The sequence below is a fragment of the Pterocles gutturalis genome, unplaced genomic scaffold, assembly GCF_000699245.1.
Source record: "Pterocles gutturalis isolate BGI_N339 unplaced genomic scaffold, ASM69924v1 scaffold3417, whole genome shotgun sequence".
Taxonomy (NCBI): Eukaryota; Metazoa; Chordata; class Aves; order Pterocliformes; family Pteroclidae; genus Pterocles; species Pterocles gutturalis.
Genome location: NW_010115026.1, coordinates 1 through 24,964, shown reverse-complemented (window position 1 = coordinate 24,964; position 24,964 = coordinate 1). Strand labels below are relative to the sequence as shown.

The 24,964-nt window shown below is 44.0% G+C and overlaps 1 protein-coding gene across 1 annotated transcript; it reads right to left on the bottom strand.

Annotated features, from left to right (window-relative positions):
* Positions 1–250: 250 nt before the first annotated feature.
* MICALCL (MICAL C-terminal like) lies at positions 251–24,479 on the bottom strand (the record flags this gene model as incomplete). Its single annotated transcript, XM_010075005.1, has 9 exons — positions 251–435; positions 1,261–1,334; positions 2,543–2,642; positions 7,005–7,098; positions 8,940–9,032; positions 11,085–11,179; positions 17,289–18,648; positions 20,808–20,905; positions 24,341–24,479. Coding segments are annotated over 9 exons (2,238 nt in total), but the record flags the coding sequence as incomplete, so codon positions are not given.
* Between the last annotated feature and the right edge of the window lie 485 nt (positions 24,480–24,964).

Below are 24,964 nucleotides of genomic sequence, written 5' to 3'. Positions count from 1 at the left end.
CATTTCCCTTTCACAGACTCCGATGCCCATCAGACAGGTAAATTCAGTCCTAGTCTGGATTTTGGTGATCCTTTAAACTGATAGTGAAATGACTCACTCCAGTATGAGCAAAAGAACCACCTAAGAGCTTTTGACAACAAAATGACATGTTTCCCAAATAAACTAAATTTGAATTACTTCTTTTTTTCAGAAGACTGTATCTCCATGATTACAAATATTGGTGAAATCATGTTCATTTGCATGTGGCTGTTTAAATCCTGCTCAGTTTATAGCCTCTGGATAATATAATGCTTTCAAAGTGCTGGTCTTCTGCTTTTTCTTTCAATCTCTGCTCCTCTAAGGTGGCCACGAGTTTGTCCCTTTCTTCAACCACTTTCATCATCTCAGTAAAAATTTCGTCCTCCTCATTCAGATCCATCTCATCTTTAAGGCTGTCTAAAAGATCACAAAACAAGAGGTTAAAATCCAGATCACTCTTTTGTTATGCTTTGCATTTTAACTGTTGGTGTGCATGTTGAATTAATATCATAGTCAACAACAAATTAAGTCAATAGCAGTTAATATTTTTCATGTTACAGTTCAGGGAAAATTTCTCCTGCATTTAGGCCATTTAAGGTTGACCATTAAGGCTCCTGATGTCTAGAGCAGATCTTTTAGCAAAACTTAGACTGGAAGGGGTAGGAAGAGCACTACTTGTTTATAAAAACATTTAAGCTGGAGTTTAAATTTAGTTATACAAGGTAAAAAGCCCAACCATGAAATGTAGTATCTGTAAGAAAATGGGAAGTGCTTTTCAGAAAAAGTATTGAAAACTGCAGTTACTTGCAATCCACGTGCTTAGAACCCAACTGGATATTTTGGGGTATTCAGTGCTATGTAACCCCCCCTCCTTCCTACATTCCTCTTTGCCATTCTCTCTTTTTTAACATAAAAGCAGATAACCTCTTTTGTGTTTAGGTGGTTGAAGAAACTACTTTCCATTGCTGCCCATCATGGCACCTTAGCTGGATGTTGCTGCCTGCACAGCACAATGAGTGGAATTACATGTGCAAGTGCTTCCGATGCAGTTCAGTGGAAAACCAGACAGGTTAGCTTAGCTGTCTGCACTGCAAGTCGGGTGAGAGTCACAAGTTGTATTCAGCTGGCTGAGCTGCACTCACAGAAGAGCCTCAGCTGCTCTGGTCCATTTTGCAGCAAGCAGGGGCTCACATGGACATGGTCTGTGCCTGCAGGCTGGAGCATACTTCCACTGGGACTTACCATCAATGGCCATTTTCTCTCTCAGCTTTTGTTCCAACCTGCTTTGGTGGTCCTCCAGTTCTAGCTCTTGGGCTCTAGGTACAATAAAAAGTGTGTTAAAGAAAAAGCTTTTTTCAATAAAGACATATATGTCAATATTATTTCAACTGAGAGATTCTGTGTTCTGTTTATCCTGTATTTTCTCCTCGTGGGCAGTCAAGATTAAAGCTTTGCCTGTGCCCACATTGCCACAGCAACACCAGAAGTACCACAGCCAGCTTTGGTGTTACGTATCAGATTCAGCTCCCTCATGCATGGCAGCACTTCAGGCTTTAACCAGCTGTGCTTCGGTGGTGGCACCCCAATGTGATTCTGGACAGGACTGGGTGCTCTCGCACACGAAGGGCCCTGCCAGCCCCTCTGCACAGGAACGGGTCCCAAGGCAAGGGCGTGTGAGCACATCCAGACAACAACATTCTGTGTCCTGCAGTGATAACAGCAGCCTGCTTTTGCTTTTTTAGCTCTGCTTTGGAAACAGTGCGAGCAGGAAGTGTTGCTAGCACAATGCCCAGTGAAAATTGAAGGGGAAAGAGAAGCGCTGGCCCCTGGCAGCATCAGCACGGCTAGGGAGCAATTGGGGTGCAGCCGGAGCTCACGGCTGGGCTGCAGGGCCACACACAGCACAGGAGGTGACTGAGCGATATGGAAATGATAAATGGCAATGAGCAGCCTGCACTGGTGTGAAATCCAGTGGTGAGTAATGACAGCGGCAGCTCTCATCACCTTCCCACATCACCCAGAAATAGTGGAGAAAATAGCTGAGAGTCACCTCTGCCTGTCTGTTGAGTGCATTTCAAGGAGGTGAGGGAGCTACAGCCCATATTGTTTCCATCAGCCACAAACAGTGGCATCTGAGACACTTATTTGCTTGGTATATCTGCTTGTTTCATTGCTAGATCTTTTCTTCTATGTCCAATAAAACCTGAGATGAACTTGTCAGAATATTTTTCTTCCACAGGAGAAAGTGCCCCAGTGTTCATTAGACCCACATTATGTAAAGGCAAAGCATCCGTATGCTATAGTGGTCTAGAGTATCATATACAATTGAAATAATTGAAGCACTGTGCGAGGGAAGGACAAGGAGGACTCAACTGAAAACCTGTTTTCAAAACAGATGGTAACTACTCTGCATACATTTATTCCATGACACACTCAAACTGCAGCATGCAGCAAGATGTTCAGGTGCAATGTGAGTATACTTTTCCCCTTCCCATCTTTAGTACTAATGCTTGTCCTTACTTACATAATCAGGAGCTCAGACTCATAACGCATTAATTTATTCTTCTCCAGGACCAGCTCAAACCATTCATGTAGCATCTGAGTTTCATCCTTTGTGCCTGAATCTGTTTAAAATAGGAGAGTTATGTATGTGTTACCAGCTTTCCTTCCAATGCTCTTACTATTTAAGTTCACTTTAAATAGTCCTCATTTGTAAGCCTAGATGAGTCCAAATGTAGATTTTTTTTTTCCCCGTATGTAACTTACATGAGCAATGTCTGGATATAACATTCTTTTTTACATTTGTTTGAAAGTTGTAGTTTATTGCAGTGAAAGATGCATTAGGTTTAAAAACACTTTTGTTTGGGAAGTTAAGTTTTTTCTTTCAAATCATCATATAGACTTCCTTTTTTTAATGGGCACTTTTTCTTTCTCTTAGTTCTGCCTTTGCTAACATAGTGTCTCTGTTGATACTGGACTCCAGCAGCTGAGCTATATGTATAAATGGATATCCTGTTAACACAGTCAGACTTCAGGACATACATGCTGGCAAGTATCAACTTAGTTCCTGCTTCCAGTGGCCATCACATGCACAATCAAATCCTCCACCAATTTCCATTAACTTGCCAATTGTCCTCTAAATCTGCATCTGCTTTGAATGACGGGAAAGGCTCTGGGACAGGACAAATCTATTCTTACTGAGCAGTTCTGTAACACTTTGGGCCAGGGTATCCCTGGTAGGCACTATACAGACATGTAACCTGAGAGAGTCTCTCTCCCAGAGGGCTCACAGCTTGACTCTGCCTTGCTGAAGAGGAGGATGGATTTCTCCTTCACCACGTGAGGGCCTTTACTGCTCCTAAAAATCCCATCTGTACAAAAATCTTTGTCAATGAAGAACCCCTGGGTGTTTTCTGAAGATACCATGAAATGGGAGGATAAAGCAGAAGGAGAGGGCAGAGCAATTTTGGTCCGATTTCTGCCCAACTCCATTAAAACTTGGTAGTAATGGATGTGTTCCTGTGGGATCTTGCAGGTCAGCAAGCAGTGATAAAAACAAATGTCTTCTCAGAGTGACTGCTGGAGCAGTTCTCAGTGGGATGTGCCAACAGTGACTTCTCACAGATCCAATGCAGGGATGCAGCATTAGAATTCAGAGCCTTAGGTCTTCATATGCCACTATCAGAAGTTATCATCAAAATCTAATCTTACTGTCAGTAAAAACATTGTGATTGCAAGTCTGCATATATCCTGCACACATTTGGAGGGTTACTACTCCTTTTCTGCTGTTTTCTTGATTAGACAAAAATATTTTTTTTTTAACGTTTCCTCTTTACACTTTAAAATCTCTGTGTCTCTTATAAAAGTCTGTGTATCGTAGGTTGATTGAGGTAAGCAAAGAGTAATGCACTTTGCAAAAATGCACTGAGGATTTTGCTAAAATGAGTGGCAAACTGAAAAAAAAATAGTCCTTGTTTTTCCTCCTTCTCCATCCCACAGAATGCCCCTCAAGTGTCCCCAGGGGCATTTTTTCCCTGAGCTTTTCAAATGTTTGTTAATACTAATGTTAATAGTTATTTAAGTCTGATGGAGTGCTTTGTGCTTTCCAAGGGCAGAACAAGCCAATGAAGTCCTTTGCGTAACACTATATGAGGGATCTTTCTAAAGATCAGAGGGAAAGCAATTTACGAGATTGTGAGCCATGCTGGCTTGTTCTTACAGCATTGCTAAAGCAAAACTTTCCTCCTGGTTTACTCAAGTCTCCTTTAACCTGGATCCCATTTGAAAGTCAGATATTCTTCTAACTACATTGTGGCTATTTCTATATTCATCAGTTTTGAGGGAATGACAGGCTGCAGAGGGCTATTTTCTGAACACTGCTCTCCAGTCTCAACCTTCTGTTCTCCAGAGTGATGCTATGCTCTCCCTCCATATAGCAGTCACACAGTAAAGGGGGCTCAGCCAGTTTGCGCCTTTTTAGGAACAGCTAAGCCTCATATTCCTTATTCCTACAGCATTTCAACAGATCTCTTTTGACTCTGTTGAAAGTTCCGAGAAGCCTTTGATACAGTCCTTATGAAATAAAAAACTAGGTTCAACGTGCAGATATTTGTTCACCTTCCAAAACATGGAGAGATTTCTTAACATTCTCTGAACACAGATTTTCTTCTTTACCATCATTCTTCATGATTTGTCTAGTCAACTGATCAGTTATGCTAATTTCACTGGAAAACGTGTTTCGAGATTTTTATTTCTGCATTTTCTGTAGGCAGAAGATCTCCATAAGCCTCCACAGATGTCAGTGGAAAACAAAGAGACGGTGCATCAGTGATTTATTATTTGGTATTTGGAACCAGAATAAAGGGAATAAGGGGCATGAAAAATTATTCATAGGACTGATATTATTTTTTTTTTTAATGCGTGAATTGCTGTCATTACAATTAGAAGATCATCAAAGCCTCATTTTGCTCATCAGTCTTCATGGCAGTTGTTTCACACCCACGCATGTTCTCTTCTAATTCAGTTGAGGAGCTAATGAATAACTCCTCCTAACAAAGGGGCCATTCATCCCAGGCTTACAGAATTATTAGAGGAGAGTTGCGTAAATGTCACTGAAGACTAGTGTTTGCAGGCCTGTCTCTAAATTTGGTTATTCACAACCTTTGCAGCTCAATATTATTGCTGAACTGTGGTGGTTTGCTAATTACCTTAATAATACCTATTAAATTACTTGAATTGCATAAGCACAGACCTGCTTAAATACAACTTAACCTAATAAACACTGGTCATTCATTAAACAATAATGCCCATTATTTTTAAGAAGGTTGAACAGAATGTTAAACTCACCGATTCCTGCATCATTACACATATGTCATTACAAGCAACAAAGCACTCACATTTTGTTTGGGAAACTTACAGCTTCATGCTTTTGCACCAGAAGAGTTATTGAGACACAGTAACATCCTACGTTTCAGCATCTGCCCTATTTGTAACTGGCCACCTACACGCAAACAATCAACAGGGAGAAAAAATACTACTTTCACCTTAATGAGGGCAATCCAATTACTAAGATGGGAAGAGAATGAGAAGCATCAATCTGTTGGCAGACAGCCTTCTTTAGGAAATGCGATTGTCAAAGCAGCAAAAAAAAAAAAAAAAAGAGGTGGCTGTAGGCCATTTATCCTGGTATGTGCTGTCTATTCTGAGAGCTAAAAGCCTCTTGTCCCTCTATATTTTTGACATTTCCAAAAAACATTCACCCTTATACAGATCAGCAGCAAAGAAAAAAGCTAACACTCAAATCCTCAATGTCTTTTTAGCAGGCTGTCCCATAGGCCGTAAGATGGGTGCCCTTTGATAAACAGTTATGTTTTCATTTAAGAAAAAAACCCAATGTTAGTGTTCTAAATAACATTTGAAATAGGCTGGCACTATCAATTATAGGAAATTAATAAATATAAAAAGGTTGGGCAAATGCTCTCTTGCTGAACTGATTAGTTCAGTGTTAGAGTAGGGGTGATAACTGCTAAGAAATACGGCATTAAAAAAGACAGCGTGTTGAGATGGTGCTGGGTTGCCTCGCTAAGGCAACAACAAGATCAGGTGCCAAAACATATCCAGGTTTTCAGTGTTGTACAACTGCCTGTCATGAAAGCAGGAGGTTCAGCTTTCTGAAGCAGAGGTAAATAAAGACACACTTGCAATGGGGCTGGGGGCTGGCGGCTGCCCAGAGTCCTTCCGGCACAGAACAGCAGCCCCCTCTGAAGCCCCTCACACGCATGGTTCATGCTCCCATCCCGATTCTGAGCCTGGAGGAGCCCCCAGATGTCCCGTCCCTCTGCAGGAGGTCTCCCCAGCTTCACCCCATGTGCTGGGCCAGGGGAGGATGCCGCAGTCCTGGGCGCCTGGGACTGTTGGTTCAGGTGAAGGAAAACCGCGCCTCTGACTGAGGCCAGGATGAGACCCCCGTTGTCTTCCACCTGTTGGGGGAAAGCTGTGCGGTTGGGGTCTGTGTGCCTGCACGCGGCTGTTGCTATAGCATGGCCGCTGGCTCTAATTGTATTAATGGCATCTCACACCCGGGGAGAAGTCGTTAAGGACTCTGTTACTAGGCACAGGCTGCTGCTGGCCTGGAAACTGAGACAGAGCTCTTGGAAACCTCACTGGTTTGCTCCAGATGATGAAACTAAGCTCAGGATGGGAAGTTAAAAAATGGGGGAGAATGTAGATTTAGGTTCAGTCACAAGGCAAAGAATTCCAAACCTGTGATAACCAACTGAAAATTTAAAGCATTCACTGTAAAGATGCTTAAGCTAACAGAGTTTGAGGAGAAGGGTAAACAATTATTTTTGTTCTTCCAGTTATTGTATCATTTGAGATTTTACACTGAACTCTATTTCTATGACAATCATGAAGGCCCCTCTGCTTTGAAAAAGGTGAAAAAAACCCACCGCCAAACCAACACACGCACACACCGCTTCATTTACCTGATTCTCCTCTTAGTTCTCTCTCCAGTTTGACACCAAAAATCTCCAAAGCTCTTTGTCTTTCCTCCAGTTCTTCTAGTTGGCGCTGGACTGCCTGCAAAATTGCAATGATATAAAAGCTACAGACAACAGCTTAAAAATGCAGAGACAAAAGATGGTCTCAGTGGTTAGAGAAACAGCTTGAAAAGGTCTCAGAGGAGTCACGGGATCTGCAAACTCATTGAGCATATTAGGCACCTGAGCAATTTAATAATTCCACTAGGTATCTAGCCACATTTTTATGTGGGAGAGTGTCATAGGTACTAAAAGAACCTGTTTTTCCTGAACTTTAGCTCTCCCATTGTAAAACAGAGATAATAATTTTTCTGTGTCTTGCAAGCTGTGATAAGTCAATACCGTACACATTCCGAGGTACATATTCTGAGATCCTATGTGAATAAAGCTCGTATAAATATTGAAGGTTTACAGCTAGAAAGCTTTGCTAGCTATTTTGTTGTCCATGGGATTTTGTTGTTTGTTTTGCTTTTATATTTCACAAGCTTTTGACACAGGGATGAAAGGCTCCAATAGCTAAGCAGTGATAATTCAGCAGCACTCCAGGAAAGACTTCTACATTCACTGGTCCATCCCCTTTTAAATAAGATTTTCAGAGGTGCCATGGGGATAACAGGCATGAAACACTTTAAAAGGTTGGGCTGTCAAAGAGAGATGATCAGCAGTTCCCATTTCAGGCTGTGTTAGGGCATACCAAGCCAAGCCCTCAGGAACAGCTTAACAAACATGAAAGATGGCTCAAAAAGTCTGGACCTGATTATTTACACAAAGTGGTAAAACAAGAGAAGGCATATATCCATCTAATTTTACCTTGAGATAATTTACAATTCTCAGATAAAAACTATTACATAGTTGCTCTTACTTTGAATTAAATAAGATTATATTCTTCCCATGGGTTTTCTTCTGTCATGGATTTTATAGCAGTAGGTAGATATTAGCATTTTCTAAAATCAACTGTCTGGTTCAAACACAAAATTTCCTTTTCAGTTACACATTTTGCAAAAACAGTGATGCCTACAAAAATGGAGATTTCTGATTCACATCTGAAAAACAACTTACTAGTTTTGTTTTTTCATTTAATGTTGGTACAGAAATAGCAAGCGGAAGCTCCATCCAAAACTATCCACCTGTATAGTAATCCAACAGAAGATGATGGACAACTCTGCCTTCAAAAAGCCTGCTCTCCTCACTACTGTCTATTACCATTACAACCTGAATTAATGAGATCACATCTAGATCAGGCTTCTCTGCCCTATGCTACGATACAGACACACACGAAGGGTGCTAATGGCCACATAAGCCATTATGTTTTACAGATATATATACACACGTATATGCATACAGGTATGTGTGTGGTAAGTGAAATAAACCTGGAAATTTTGACACGTGAGAAAGCACAATCTGAGGTCAAGTCATGCAGAAGTACAGTCCCAAATCTTTGAACTGTAATTGGAAATAATAAAACACTAGCAGAGTCCAGAGCTTTCCCAGCATTTTCTGAAGAGCAGGGCCTGCGTAAAGTGAAGTGATTTGGTATCATTAAGAAAGAAAACGGTTCGCTTTCATGGTTACAGCAGGAAGATAACAAAACCCATCACTGTGTTTTCGTGCCCTCCTCTAGTACATATAGGGGTAACAGCTGAGTTTCTTAAATTACAAAATAGAGACAATCCCTTGGGGCCACATGGATTTGTCACATACAGAGGTACAAGGGCCCGCCACAGACATCTTCCTGCTCCTGTGTTCTGGGTGGGTTTCAACATGGCAGGCAGTGAGCTGCAGTGAGGAGCAAGGGGAGGTGCAGAGCCCGCACCGGGTACCCCCTGTCCTCGCGAGTCCCTCTCAGGAGACAAAGGGGACAGCTGCGAGCTACGTTTTCACCTGTGCTTTGTGAAGCCTCTTCAGCTCCTCTTGTTTAATCAATTGCTTTGTCTCCTTCTCCAGCTTCCTTCTCCTTCTGAGAGTCCTTTTTGCCTACAAGAGAGAAGAAAACAAAAAAAGGCAATCAAAGCATAAGTATGCCATTAAAGGTTTCCACAAGCCTTCCCCAGAATCACAGAGATGCTGAGGTTCAGAGAGACCTCTGGAGATTGTCAAACCCGCCTCCCCTGCTCACAGTGAGGTGGCTACTGCAGGGTGCTTCAGGCAACCCGACTGAAATTAAAATATTCACGTAGGAATATATCCATGCATTCACCTACACTGACTTTGAAACATTACAAGCTCTTATTGCAACCCTAAGCGAGCACGAACTATCTCTAGCAATAAAAAACAGTCTGAATCACCAAGTCGACTGTACACGGCATAGCACTGTGCATGGCTCCTGCGGACATCCCAGTAACCGGGGAGGATGCCAGGCACAGGCAGTGGGAAGCACCGGTTTAAGGAACTTCAACTCATTTCTACTGCTGCAGCTGCGAAGTTCTAAAATTCATTTTTAGGTCATTTGTAACATGGTAAGAGGGATGTATCCAAAAGAATCAGCCATCATAGGACGCTACCCGAAGCCCTGTGAGACCTTCCCCAGGGCCATTTCTCTGCTGCACTGCAGAGGTGTTTTGCTTTCCCTGGGGCACCCGTCACTGCCGCCGGGGAAGCGGAGCAGCACGTGCCGCAGGGCTGGCCGAGAGAATCACCTGCGCTTGCTCCATCTTGCTCATGACCCAAACTATCTAGAAGTGTTTCAAAGCTGTTGTTTTCCCCTTTTGGAGGAGAAAGAATATATGAGCACCATAGACAAGATCATGAAAAAAACTAACAAGCCAGGAAGCCGCTAAAATTTTTCCCACTGAGTTTTGCCAGAGAAAAATGGTGGTACTGGCAAAATAGCAGCCAGAGCTGGCATGAAAAGAGTTGCTAGGAGGCAGCCGAGAGAAGTAAGCTGAGCAGGGAACGTACATCAGAACTGAGTCACTGCTAACGCCCGTGTGCAGCAGCTGGCCAGTCACCCCGGCTCTGGCAGCTGCCCTGGCCTCTTGGGAGCTGCTCCTGTTCAGTTTTCTCCCACATCGCCCCTCTTTTCTCTGTTTCGTTTAAACTATTTAATTCACCATAACGGTATCTTACTATAGATTGTCTTTCCTGTAACAGGAAAGATGAATGATGAATTCTGACATCCCAGCGCATCCTGACACAGACGCCGGCAGGACGTGCTGCCGCACGCAGCTGCACTTCTACCTCGTGGCATTTTGGTTCCCCTGGAGCTGTGCGACTACGTTTCCATCCAAAGCATCCACTTAGCTTTCAGCTGGGCTGTTTTTTCAGTATACTGAACAGCCTCTTGCTTTGCTTTCCTTTGATTTCCCTCAAAGGCAACAAATCAAAAGGCCACCTCACACTATTAATGCCACTTGCGGATATTCCCTCCAGAGGAAAGCGGTAAACACATTTCTGATGAGCTATGCAGGCAATAAAAGCTCTGTTTCTTCAGATCAGAGCTGGGTATCAAGAGCTCAGTGGTGCTTTAACCCCACTGCTCCTGCCAGGCACAGGAACCACGTTAGGGCTCGGAGACCCCGGTGCGCGGCCGGCCCTTTTGGTGTGTGGGGTCTGGGTGTGACGCCATGGCTCGCACAGTCGTGCTGATTAGGATAAACACAGCGTTTTCCATGCAATCTGCCTGTAGGGCCTCTCAAATGAAGCTGTATTTCCTCAAGGGAAATCTGCATCTGTTTGGTTTAATTTTTTCAATAGTTTGCTTGTTGGGCTGCATATTAAGGCCACTTAAGAATGCAGCTTCAAAGTGGTTTTGGTGAAACATGTTTGTTTGTCAAATTAAGACCTCCTCTGTCAACACTGGTGTAACCTGGGGGAATTAAAGATCCAAGGAGGAAAAATAAATTTTGATTTTCATCTGTCTTAAGGAGTTTTAATGTATTTTTCTCTCCATGATACGTAACCTCCACTGATAAAGTGTTCCCATCCCCACTTGGAGAAATTGCAGTGTGTTTTAGATCGAAATCATATGATGAATCTTAAATACAGTCCAAGTGAAGAAATATCGTTCTGTTTCCAAGTCAAGGTTACCTTGTATGTTAATGAAGACTTGGATTCAAATTCATCATCGGAGGAAGAAGTAGAATACTCGATAGCTTGTTTTCTGACATGTAGGTGTTCACATCCTAAAATGCAGGAACAAAATAGTCAGTGAAGCAAAAAATTCTGTTCTTTAACTTATGCAGACACTTTGCACCTGCCCTGAGTTCTAATCAGCAGCATCTAGAGCAATTTGGAAATTTTGCTGACGGCATTAATTAAATTTTTGATCCCTGTTAAAAACTCTGTCTGGGTATATTTGATTATTTTTCAGGTATTACATACAAATAAATTAATTCCTTGAGCACCCTGCATGTTGCATGCTGTTCTGAATGCACTCAGCATTCATTAAAATATATATCTGAAGTTAGCCATATTACCCAAATGATTGTATAAGCCTCACTATACAGTGTAATTGAATGCAAAAAATCCGAGCCAGCTCTTAAACAAATTACCCTTATGTGGCTTGTAGCATCTGGCACCCATTTTTACTACATGACATCTGCTCAGTGTAAAATAGTTGGCGTCAGAATGTCTGGTCATATAAAAAAATCACAAATGTAATCAGAAGCAAATGGACTAAGAGAACAAGGCTTTATCACACAGCCTCATGCAACATAAATATTTCATTAATTATGTCTAAACAAACGTCACTTATTTTTCTGCTTTAGGAATATTATCACATCATTGAACTGTTGATTAAAATGCCATAATAAGTCAGGAAAATCCATATATCACAACAATGCACTCCATAAGGAAAACTCAAAGGCTGCCTTTGGAAGAAGCATGCTTTCAGAATTATAAATTAAATTACATTTAATTGCAGCAATTTTATCATGCCTGTTTTTCCAGCATCTTGTTTCAACTGGGTGTAAATATTTGAATTTCTTCTTAATTTGTCTAATTCATAGCTTCATTCTCTTTATTTCAGAAAATAAAACTGCTTTTGGAACATCTGTCGCTACGCTTCAACCTGCTACAGGGTTAATGATTAACAGCTGGGCAACATCTTGGAAATGTACATTATTTAAAGCTAACAGTGCCATTTTTCTTTGTATCAGAGGTAACAGTTGGCTTTCTATGTGCAAATTGTATTTAGATTAAAATCACCTCCCATTCTCCCAGCATAAATGTTTCTTCTTTGCCTTGTCCTGGATCCCAGTCCTGAAGAAGGACTTCTTTCTCAAGCCCAAATTTAAAATCAGGACCCATGGAACATGTTCATCCCAGTTGGTAAAGCAATGAAAGGAAATCCAAGGAATCTGAAGCAGAAATTCTGATTTTTGTCAGTGGTCTCAATTTTAGAAGCACCCAATCCTTGTGTCAATGAAGCTGCAGGCTCGGAGGGTCCAATGGAGCAGACCTCAATCCTCCTCCCCTCCTGCAGGAGAGGTCCCTGGGCAGCCGGCAGTGCAAGAGCCCTGGCAGAAATGCCAGAGGGTCTCCCGCCTCCTGGGCTATTCCCCCACTCCAGAATCACCCAGGCTGCCACCCCACCTCCTTGAGGCACCTGGAGGAGGTACACAGCTCCTGCTTGCTGTCCTGCTTCGGACTGTCCGGTGGCTCACAATAGCTGGGGTCACACTGGTGCCACCCACTGCCCCACGCTCTGTGGGGACGGGCACAAACCCAGCACTGCCCCATCTCTGCCCCACACACGGACAGTCAGCTGTAAAGCCCGGCCCAGTACGTGAGATGGAGAAAGGCATGGGGGTATCACAGCTGCTCTTCTTTTGAGGAGTGACCTCTCCTACCTTGCTTTTCATTAGGCAACCAAAAGCTTGCAGTAACTACCCTGCAGTCAGGCTGCTGGCGAGATCAAATTCCGTAATAAGCAAAAGCAGCAAACCTTACAGCTGGGCAGGGCTGGAAACACAAGCAATTACACGCTCCCTGTCTTCTCTCAGCTGTGGGAACGAGTGACTGCTGCCCCATGTCCTCCTCTTCGAGCAATATCAATAATTTAAAAAGCATTACGAGGTGTGGAGGAAAAGCAGCCTGCTGTAACACCAGGGCATAGGTTCCAAGGGCCATCTCATGAGCACGAGGAAGCTGATGTCTGTGTATGGGATAAATTAACATCCCCAGTGCTCCCAATGCCTACCTGCCGTGGAGAGCCAGGTATTGGCACCTTGCTCTGCAGAGCAAAGCCATTTGGATTGCTCCGAAACAGCTCAGCCTGGCAAGGGATGTGGTACCCACAGCCCTGCGAGACAACAGCCATCAGCAACATCCTTCATCACCTCCACCCAAGAAGGCTACAGGGTGAAGGACCATGTGAAACCACCCAGTGATGAGGCATCTGGTGAACCTGCTTGTGCGCATTAACAGATATGGTTTCCGTCATATTATTGCATATACATTTCACAGCGCGGGTGTTCCCCACTAATATCATGGGGATAATTGAAGCATAGGCTGCTCCAAGGAGGTGCCTGGAAACACACAGCAAGGAGTGCCAGAACTGCCATGAGAACGCAGGTTTTTGGCTCCCAGATGTGTGGTCCTGCCACATTTTGGGGATATAGAGACAGTGGGACAATGCATTTCTTCCAACATTAAAAGGGCAGCCACTCAGTGCTCTGCTCAACTATTTTTCTTGGGCTATTTCCTTGTCGGAGAGACCAGAAATATGCTCTAAAATGTACCACAGATGCAAATTTCAACTTTAGGACAACTATAACAAGTATAGTAAGAAATTACCTCACTGAATGAGCTTTATGCAGAGCTAGAGAAAAATACCACAAGCTTATTCTATTTTTGAAAAAAAAAAACCTAAACAAAAAACCCAAACCACCCAAACTCTTCTGTATTACAGCATCTATATGTTCTTCTGTAGATGACTGAGACATCTTTCCCATCTCCAGATGGGTGGGATAGGCAGAATTTAGCTGCCAGCTGTGAGGATTTGGACAAGTTCACACATAAAAATCTTCAACGTAGGGACATTTACACTGACCGGGTCACTTAAATCTGAAGCTTAGAACTGCAATAGTAAAGTTAGATAATAATAATTTGTCTGCTCCAAATATGTCAACCATTAAAGCTCAATAGCTACAGAAAAGATCCCAAAAATATATGGTTCTTTCCAAATATTAATGTTGGGCTTTTTCCTTCTGGCCATCTCATTCCTTCAAAATGGGAGTTATTTGTTCCTCATTTCTTAACTACTCTAGTGCTCCCTAACTTCCAAATTAACATGTTATACTCGAGCTTTTCCTCCCCATTTAACACAACTTTGGATCACTCAGAACGGTCAGCCATAGTTTCAGTTCTTAATTATAAAGGGCAAAGGACCAAATATTTCTGAAATCTTTATTACTCTATTCTTGGTTTCTACCTCACAGTAGCTACTAAGCGTTTGGTCAAGAGACCTTTCTGTCACACCTGATTTACAGCTGTGAAATCACAGGAAACTGAGTCTTAATTATTATTGTTATTAATTGTTATTGAATCTGATAGTGTCATAGAAGATCTTCAAAGTACAAAGTCGGAGGAAACCTCTGATTCTTGATATTGGGACCTGGTATCCTTGTGTGTGTTTATCATTAAATAAGAAAAATTGCATCCATAAAATTAGAATTCCTTCCTATGGCCAGTTCTTTACAGCTTGGTGATCCAAGGTGGGTCTCAAAGACCTTTTGCTTTGGCCGAAGCGCGCTGCCATCGAATGCTGTCAGTGGTAAAAGCCTCGCTGTATTCAGAGGGATCAACTGTATTGAGCTCCAGTGCTTCTGAAAACCCCTCCCTTAACATATAAATCTAAGGTACTGGTTTCCCTAGGAAACTTGAGGCCCTCTGAACAAATGGGGAGGTGTCACATGGAGAGATTAAGAAGGTGATACCTTCTCTCAGACATGGGAGCACTGCTGATTGCCCTGGAGATTTACAGGGAAAACCACCACTGCTGTCACTCTGCACGTCCCAGCTCACCTTCCTTCCCCCTGGGGTGTTTGTGTGTCACAGTACTGACCGTAGTCTAAATACACAAAGTCTTGGAGCAGGAACTGTTTTTATAACATAATGTTATATTAATCTGTTGGCTTCCTCTGTGAGTGTCCAAGATTGCTTATTTTTGTAAGGTCGTTGGAGTTAATCATGACCACTCTAAGTGCTGCAGTGATATACAGAAGAGAGAGGCAAAGCTACACATATCTCTTGGGGCACTGGTGTCCCAAACCAGATGGGAATTTCCATGGAGCAGGAGATAAAGAGCGGGCTTGGCTATTTGGCTTCACATCTCTTCTTCTCCACAGATTTTTCATGTGGTTTTAGGCATGTAATTTAATCTGGTAGCTCCTCAGTTCCCCTTCTGAAAGATGAAATCACTGAGATAACAGTGCCCTAGCTGCCAAGAACACTGCAAACACACAGACTATCAGTGGTACAAAGATGCAGTAACGGGAACCATGTATGAATCTGAAATATTTGCAGGCAATCCCTTTTCAGTCTAAAAGTGCATAAAAACAGCAAAGTGAGTTCATAACACGTCTAATTTTCTCATCAGCTTGAATTGGTTCTCCTGCTTAATGAAGTGAGCCATGTAAACAACACACAGTCACAAACTGCATTAGATCACCTAAGGGATGATTTTAAGGATGTTATCACACGATTCCTACTCTGTCGCAGGTCCCCACTCTGCTGAACAGACTTTGCAATGCCTATGTTCAATAATTATAATAAGTTAATAATTCCTCTTTTGGCTTGCACAGCAGAGGAATACAACAGATATTAAACCAGCATGTTTTTCCAAAATATTTAAAATATAGTATTATTCAAACCTAACAAGAACCTTTCCCATTTTAATAGGAACACAACATAATTATTGTTGTTATACATCTAGTTAGGAGCAAGTCATCTTGGCTTAGTTGGTGGGTGATGACTAGGTACAGGCTCAGAAAAAGCCTCCTGTTTCAGACCACAGCATGACAAGTGTGAACGCTGGCAACTCTCTGTGACTTCAGTGCAGTCTCTAGCAGCCTCTGGTTTGACTGAGATGCCTGGTTTTATGAGTTATTGGATAAAGGATGCTCCAAGAATCCAACCCAATAATACAGGAACGAGAGCAGGAGTTATTCTATCCATTTTAATGAGCTTCAGATTATGTCTCTTATATACTGCATATCTACCTCACAGTATGCAGTGCTTCTGAAGCAGAAAGGATGCAAAAAGATCTGGCAGATCACTGGGAACATTTTAGTGACTTCACATTTTACATACAGATTGTTATTTTAATGCTGCAGTAAAGCAGCAATTTGGGGGTTACAGTTTGGGTTGCAATTTAGTAAAGTAAGAAACAAACTGGTATGTCAATAAAATTCAATAGGTTAGTTAAATAACTGTGACTTTCTGCAATGGGCTAGTGGAAAGATGGATCATGGGGGAAGACAGGTGGGTGCAGCTCTCATACCTCATGTTTTATACCTGAAACTGTGCTGCACTTAATTATTTCCGAGCCCGTGCTCAGATTACTCAGATTGCTCTTTCTCTGACATCAATATTTCTTAGACTCACCTGCAATTTTAATACTACTCTTGTTCTTGCAAGCAAACATGAAAACTGATGCCTTTTAACCACTGCCCAAATAGACTCACAAATAGGTCAGAGTAGGTCAATAAGGTGCTATCTCCTCTGAAATAAAGCAAGGGGACATTAACAACACCACAGAACCCCCAAAAGCCCTGCCAGTTCTCTCACTGACAGCAGACAGCTGAAGAGACACGTGCTGAGAAAGCAGACACACAAAGCAAAGCTTCTTGCTATTGCAACCACATTGCTTCAGTCTCTGAGCTCCTCACGGCAAGGGTAGCAAGTGTACTCTACACTGCACTGGAGTTTCTGGTGCTTGTACTCCCCTTTCCACGACACACACTGTCACAGCAGCAGCACCCCGCTGTGCCTCACCGCTCCCTCCACCTCGGTGAGCACGTTTCCCTGTCCCAGACACAGCTGAACAGTGGTGAGCAGCAGACCAAAGTGAGATCCAGAACGCTGCACTCCGCTTGCAAATCCTCTCTGCTCCTTTAAACCAGAAGCAGCTCCTAAACCTTAACCAAAAAATATATTTATTAAGACTTCCTATGTAGAAAGTAACTATAAACATAACATAGAACAGATGTGTGCTCGCATGATCACACACAGGTCTTTGAAATGTTAAATGCCATTACTAGAAATAAATAATTCCATTCTGACCCTCACCTGTGGAAGGACAACGTAGCCTGTATTCTGGAGAACGGTCTTTCATGAAAGGCAGAGATGGCACGAAGGAATTAACTTCTCTGTCACAAACTTTACTTCTCAGTCTATCAAAGAGCAACCCAAGACTACCCTTCTGTGCAGAGTCATCCAGATTGTCCTTGGAGGTGTTCTTGCGCTCTGGAGATGAAAGCAGGAGGTACTTTTCCTTACAGATGAATATGTCATCCATGGGAGCCCCTGGAGGAGTCTCTTTAAAGGTAAACTTTTCTAGGAGTCCTGGGACGTCCTCCATCCTAGTGCAAGGTGATTTCAGAGGTGTACCGGTCACCTTGGAAGACCTGGTGTGAGGACTGTAGACTGGGAAGGATACCTCCTCACTGTGATCTCTTAGAGATCTCTTTTCGGAGCTGATGGACAAATGAGGTGGATTTGAAAGAGGGTTCCCATTTCCTAAATCCTCTCTTGCCCCCTCCCTCACTTTAAGCTCCCGTGGCTGAGTGTTATTTGCACTGTTATTGTTACTGTTCCTTTGGCTTAGGGAATAGCCAGGAGTACTGGGGAAGATGAAGAAAGTTTGTTCTGAAGAGGCTTTGACTTTGCTGTCTGAGTCCTGCTTTAGTCCTTCTGGAGACGAGGTTAGAGGCTCTAAAATGGACTTCTTGATTGCATTGGCTATGACCCTCAGGGGTGATTTTGGCTGACCAGCTGCATGCCCCCTGGCAACTGCAGCTGGACTCCTCAGAGCATCTTTTGCGTCAACTGACAAAGCTGTTGGAGCACCATCTGCAAATAAGAGAGGCACAGGACAAGCAGATAGGTTGAATACATCTTTTCTCCTGTCAGCATCCTTCTCCCCTGAAGTCCCCAGCGCTCCTTTCTTTCGATACCCCAGACAGGTTCCACCTAAGTCTGTCCCATTGGAATCATACGACAAGGGTCGCTCTTGAGTACAGAGCACCAGCATCTTTTTTGCCTCTAAGTCTTGATCAAGCTTTTCTTCTGAGTGCCTTGTATTTTTGTCACCTTTCTCTTTCAAATCCAGAGGTGACAGCACTTTTGTCTTCCTGTTAAAATCTTCTGGTTCAGAGATATGTTTCTGTTTTTTTTCCTTCCAGCCCTGTGCTGTGTATGCCCCAATGTCACCATCTGTATCTTCGGGCTCAGAAAAGTCAGAAGCCAGCATCCCATTCCTAGGAGGGGTCCGTGGAGAACCTCTGGTGCTGCTCTGAAAAGGACAATGGGGCACATAGAGACGGATGTCTTCAGACACCTCCCCGGCTTTTTCTTTTCTTTGAAATACTGGGCTGTAGGGTTTGAAATGTCCTCTTGTAGCTTCGGATGGTTTCTTGTAAGAAGCCAACTATGGAAAGAAGATTATTTGAGGGGTAGAAAAATACAGTTTAGTGTATCTTTTATTTCAGGTAATATTTAAATCAATTTCAATCTTAACATAATAAAGGTAATATTTTCTTTATATACACACGTACATATGTAGATAATAATACAATAGGAAGAAAAGCTTTTCTCCCTAAAGGGCTAATATTTCTCTAAGAGTGGAGATGTAATACTACTAGAAATTTTAATACTCTAAAAATCATGTTATTTATGCTAAGAATCTGTCATATCTTTAAGAATTGCCTTTAATATTTTCCTTAGAAAGAAACAGTCCTATCCAGAGGAAAATAAACAAAAACAGATCTGCTCTGTTCTCCCATGTGCATTCCAGTTGCATCACCTTAGGGTTTCCAGCAAGCACAAGAGACCATAATCTATTCTCTCCAACTGCTTTGACAATGTTGCATGGTTACATAGCGCAGGTAGGAATGAATGAAGTGACCCAGAAAAGACTATAAAATCCGAGATGATAGTTTTGAACAACTCAATTAGTTCTCTCTTATGATTATTTTTCCTTTGGTGAAAATTTAAATTCATTACTGAAGCCACCAAAATTTTCTGCTGGAGATTGTAGGACAAATGCCCACATTACCTAGCCAGCAGGCCAAAACTAGAGGCTTTTAACTTCTTAAAAGGGAGGCATTTTATCCTCAACCCAATGTAATAATGGATGATGAGAGCATTTAATTCCTGCTTCCACTTATGTGTTAGATTCCCAAATTCATACAGGTGAGGCCATTATCTGTCTGACTTCTTATTTCCCAGAAGCATCAGAAGTAAGGCAATAATGATCACTCCCTGTTTCACACATGTGTTTGATGACTAAAATTAGCATTGGCCAGTATCTCAGATTAAAAAAACAAAAGAAAACATGAGAAGCACCGATAAACAAATCAACACCCTCTTAATCTTTTCTCTTTAGAGTAAGAAAAAGGCCACAAACCACTGCTCATGGAGCAGGATCTGCATGGAGTCCCCTCTCCTCAGGCGCAGCATGGCCAGGCAGCACCGTGCAGCTCTGCTCCCCTGGGACGTCCCTTCCTGGCCCTATTGTCCTGGACCGGATTTCAACTACCACTGTGGACGTGGAAGACTTGATTTTTTTCTAACGCAGACCTGAGGTCAAGCAACTTTAATCATGTTTAACCCAAGGGTGAGGACAACAGGGCTAGGACATGGAGGACGTGGGTTGGTCCTCGCTCCAAGTCCGGGGGACGTGCTGCCCTTTGCTCAGGACAGTCGGTCACGACTCCTGCTGCAGCGCTGCACTTGGCGCAGGCCCACCCTTCCTCAGCCGTGATAAATAAATAAATTAATTAATGCCAAAAGTACAATGGAAATCCTAGGTCCTGAAGGAAGCTGAAGATGCTCCTGAGCTGTGGGAGGCATGGAGCCAAGGGCCTGCTGCAAATCAAGAAAAGAAGTCTTCTCCGCACTGGATGCAAGCGGTAAACATCAGACACGCACACACATGTCTAAGGGCTGTAGTGGCCTGAAATCACCTGGCCTCCCATGGCAGGTTGCCTGTGACCAACACTGCACAACCCCTTACCTCGGCTCCCAGATTTGCTCTCCAGGGCCAGTGCTGGCACGTGCCTTTCCCCTGGTGATGGAAGTGGCATTTAAGCCACCTGGACGTGATCCCCACTTTCCCCACCGCTGCCGGCACCTGGCCTTGCCCACCACGCCACACATGAAGCCCTGTCTCCATCCAGCACTGTGGGCACATGGGCAGAACCACAGCCAGCACGGGAGCACCGGGGACAGAGATTTGTGGGGTTCCTCTCCTTTGGGCAGAAACTGTGGCAGAAAGGAGATCCCAGTGGTGGTTCGGGGAAGGGCAGGGTTGTGGTGCCCATATGTTGGCTGATGCAACAGGTTAGCACCTAACTCTGAGTGCGACTGAGGTCAGAGTCCCACAGAAAGCACATGGCACTTTGCCACATGGTTTGGGAATGGCTATATCAGAGCACCAAAGTCTCTTCCCTGTGTATAGCACAGGCATAACTTCAACTTTAGTGGTCTTTAGCTGAAAGAGCAGAGAATGCTCCCACAGCCTGCCGAGAGCAGCCATGATCCAACAGTAGTAACACTTGTTTTGCTTTGCACAATTCTCCTTCGTACCTGTGTTTGGCAGTGATCCTCTCCCGGATCGCTTTGGCAGCTGGCCGAGCTGTCCTTACAGTGCAGCCCAGGTTTCTTGCTGGACAGTAAAGGGAAACCTGCCAAAGATAGAAATTTTATCATCATATTTGAATTGCTTTTGTCTTAAATACAGTTTGTCATTAAAGAATGAGAGTAGAGAGTTAAACAGTCATCTGGATACGGTTGTACCTGAAGAGCTGACCCACAGTAATGAAGTTTATGGCCCCGCTCACACATGTGTGCACGCTGTGCCAAACACATGTTGACATTTTCAGCAGTGGACCTGAACTGCTTCCACTTTTTGGCTGGAGATAGAGCAGGAGCTTTTGAGTTCCAGGAAACTTTCTGGAAAATCAGCCCTCTTAAGAGAGCTCCCAGGCCTTAAAAGCAGGGGCAGTCAAAACAACCAGTGACTTTTGAAGCTTGGGGTAGTTCTGAGAAATGAAGAAAATTGATGACTTCTGAGAGGGCTGTCCATTGGAGTGGGAAAGAGATGGGAAATGCATCCACCTGCAGGTGGAAAGGACAGGAAGAATCCTGCGGTCTCCCAAGCCAGGCCAACAGCAGCGCGCTGGGGGCTCACTGAGGCGATTAATTGCTAATGGCCTTGAACCAAAACCTGCACACACAGACTTAGACCTGCCGGAAAAAGCAACTAGAGGGGTAACTGGCACCTGAAGGGAGTCAGGAGAGTTCTCGAGTGTTTGTGCTGGTGGGAATTTCACATAATAAATAATCTTTGGACAGAAGAAAAGTATCCCTGAGCCAAGATGTTAAGCTTTAGCATGACAAGTGTATTTATAGCTGAATTATTAACTCGGAAACCCAATTATTAGTTCTGAAACCCACAAAGGTTCCCAAAGCAAACTTTGGTTCTTCTACATAGAGATTAAAAGTTGTGTGAGGACAAAAGCAACACTCCAGAGAGAGAAGACTATTCTTGCACGTGGACTTCAGAAAAGGCAAGCCAGGGAGAGCGGCCAACTTTTCCTTCCGCTCAGTGTCTCACCTGCTTGTTCCCAATCTTGATGCAATTTGTTACGTTCAGTCAAGAACTGAGGGAAACGATGTGCTGGAGTTCGTTAAGGAACTCCCCCAGGGACCAGCAACCGGGGGCTGACCTTTATATTCCATATAGTGAATTGAGACATGGGAAAACACGAGAATCCAGAACTAGGATAAAAAAACCCCACAGTTACCTGTGTAAGTGAGCCAGGGGGGTTTAGCCTGGTCCACTACAGCCCTTCACCCCCTGACACAGGCAAACGTCACGGCTCGGCACACCGAGGGGAAACGCAAACTTTGCTGCAGTGACAGCTGTAACACTGCTGAGGGCATAAACCCCGCTGCTGGGGGGTCTGCAGGGTGACGGCACGATCCTGTGGGGAGAACTACTTCCAGCTCTCATGGGCATGCATTAGTTTACAAGGACAGGGGCTGCACATGCAAGAACAGGGCTTTGGGCAAAGCCACAGCTTGCCGTCTTTCACAGAGATAATGGATTTATTCCCACCAAGATGCTGATCCCGTATATGCGGCTTCACATTCAAAACAGGATTTAAAAATAAAAGTTCCCTAGGGCACTATTCGTGAACTGCTTGGCCCAAAAGCTACCCCAAGTGACCAAGATAAATTAAGAGCATGGTGATCCCTGTGACCATGCAATGGGGATTAAAGATTTTGAAAGGTAATATCCTGCTCTGAGCCTTTCAGCCAGTATAACCATGACACTGATTTCCTTTCCTTGGCCGCATACCTCATGCTGTTTATGAAACATATGTGTTTTGGGAAATAAGTCTGAAAAGGAGAGATTTTTCTTTCATGTGACTGATGATCATAGGAGTTCTTGTAACCAAATATTAAGTGGATTAAATATAGAAACTAAGATTTACAGTGTTCCTCCAGGGAGTAAAAAATGCCTTCATTCCGTTCCCAGTATATGCTGCAAGTGCTTTACACCTCATTTTAACAGCATACTTGAGGTTCAGACAAATACGTGCAGCTTGTCGGTTCCCTCTTGAAGGCTTTTAGCTCCCTCTAGAGCCTTTCGGAGGCACATGAAGATTTTAATAAAATGATGGGGAAATTAATTGGTGAATGAATTAAGTCATGCACTTGCTGCAAACAAGCTGAGAATGAGCTGAAAATTAAGAGTGACCCCTGGTCTTCTCTTCTGCCTCTCTCACAGTCTTTCTCTCTCCCTCTCTCCCCCCCAAACCTGGAATAACCATCCTTTTCGTTTGATCTTTTAAAAACTGAGATCAATTCAGGCAAGATTTTAAATCCAAAAAAACAACCCCTGATGTACAAGCCCATCCCCAAACGCCGTACAGTGCTCAGAGACAGCCCCGAGGCTGACACAGATGCCATGAGACTTTGAGGGCACTCTTCTCTGCCTCCCCACCTGGGCAGGGGACAGCCTTCCCCCAGGTGGGATGTCCCATGCACTGCTCCAGAGAGGTCCCTTGGAGCACCGCGAGTCCCCACACGTCAGAGGTGCAGGAACGCAGCCCCATGGTGGCTGCTCTGCCTGTCCACCTGCCCCAGCTGCCTCTGGGGACAGCCTGTCACAGGGGGTGGTTTGCTAAAGTCGAGCATGGTGGGACCACCCTCTCAGGACCATGAAATAGCCCTGTGCATCCGCTACTGAGTTGTCTCACAGACGTGTGGCACCAGGGGCCTCCAAGGGACCATGGGGTCAGTAGTGACAGAGGTCATGCATACCCGCAGGCATCTGACTCAGAGGCAAGGCCAGTGCCAGCCCCATGCCAAGGAAGGAGAGATGCATCTTGTCTCCTTTTCTGAGATATAAAAATTCTTCCCACAGTGGATAGTTGCAAATAATCTTGAAGCTTGCTTGTTTGTTCAAACCAAGCAAGCAGAGATCCCTCTGTTTGAACACTGGTCCCATGATGGACACAGGGTCCTACTTGTTTCAGCAGCAGAGCCCTTAGCTTTTCTGAAAGCATCTAAGACCCTGAGCGGCAGCAGATATCCCCCTCTACTTGTTTCAGCAGCAGAGCCCTTAGCTTCTCTGAAGGCATCTGGGACCCTGAGCAGCAGCAGATATCCCCTCGTTGCAGAGAGCAGCTGAGGGCAGGGTTAAAAAGCAGCTGTCACCACCATTCCCCAAAACCTGCTGTTTCCACACCAAGAAACCATGGCACTTGGTCACACACACAAATCTCTGCTTTCCACTGCTGTACATTTATGTTTTATACTTCAGGCTGTCAACACTCCAGTATAACAGATACAACTGCATTTTCTAACCCAGTTTTGAGAGGGTCGGGGATGCTGGTAAGGGATGCTGGTAAGGGATGCTGGTGAGCTCATTCAGCCCCCATGACAACACCCTGGCAGGTACCTGCAAGTCCTAGTGGGGCCTGGGCTGGCACAGGGTGTGCCTGCAGAAGGGCTGTGCCAAGGCAGGTGGGTGACCCTGTTACTAGCAGCAGTGGTGTGACTAGGGATGGCTGGCTTGTCTTGGGACCACAGCCGCAGAGGAAGATTACCTAGACACAGCCCCAGCTGCGAGGAGTGACCCCACTGTGCTTTGGCAGTGGATCGAGCACAGATCTGATCGCTATTGAAATCACTGCGCTCCTGTGCCATTCCCATGGGCAAAGGCAGCTTGGCCCAAACCAAGTGAAACTGTTAAAGGACAAGAACTAATAAAGCTCACTTTCACCAGCTCACCTCTTGTGATGGCTGTTAGTAACCCAGAAATATCACTTGCTTTTTCCAACAACAACAACAAAAAAAGCAGCAATAGGACAAGGAAAAAAAATATTTGTTGCATTTTAGGTCTCTGTTTTCTCATCCAGTGACTCAAAAAATACAAAACTTTTAAAGGAAGGAAGGAGAAAAAGACATTTAAGAGACAGGAAAAGAGAAGATGCAATTGCTTCTCAGGCTTTACTCACTCGTTTGGAGCTTTCTTCTCCAGTTCTGATACTTATTTAACGCCGTGGAGTGGAAGCTGTTGGCTCTCTGCAGCGCTGGGCAGAAACAGAACAGACACACGGTCAGCTAGTGCAGGGAAAAGAGAGATGGGGAGGACAAAAGGAATAAAGCAGGCTGAGGGTGAGGGGGGTCTAAGTTTTCCAATCAGTCCCCCCGCAGCCTCGGCCCCTCTC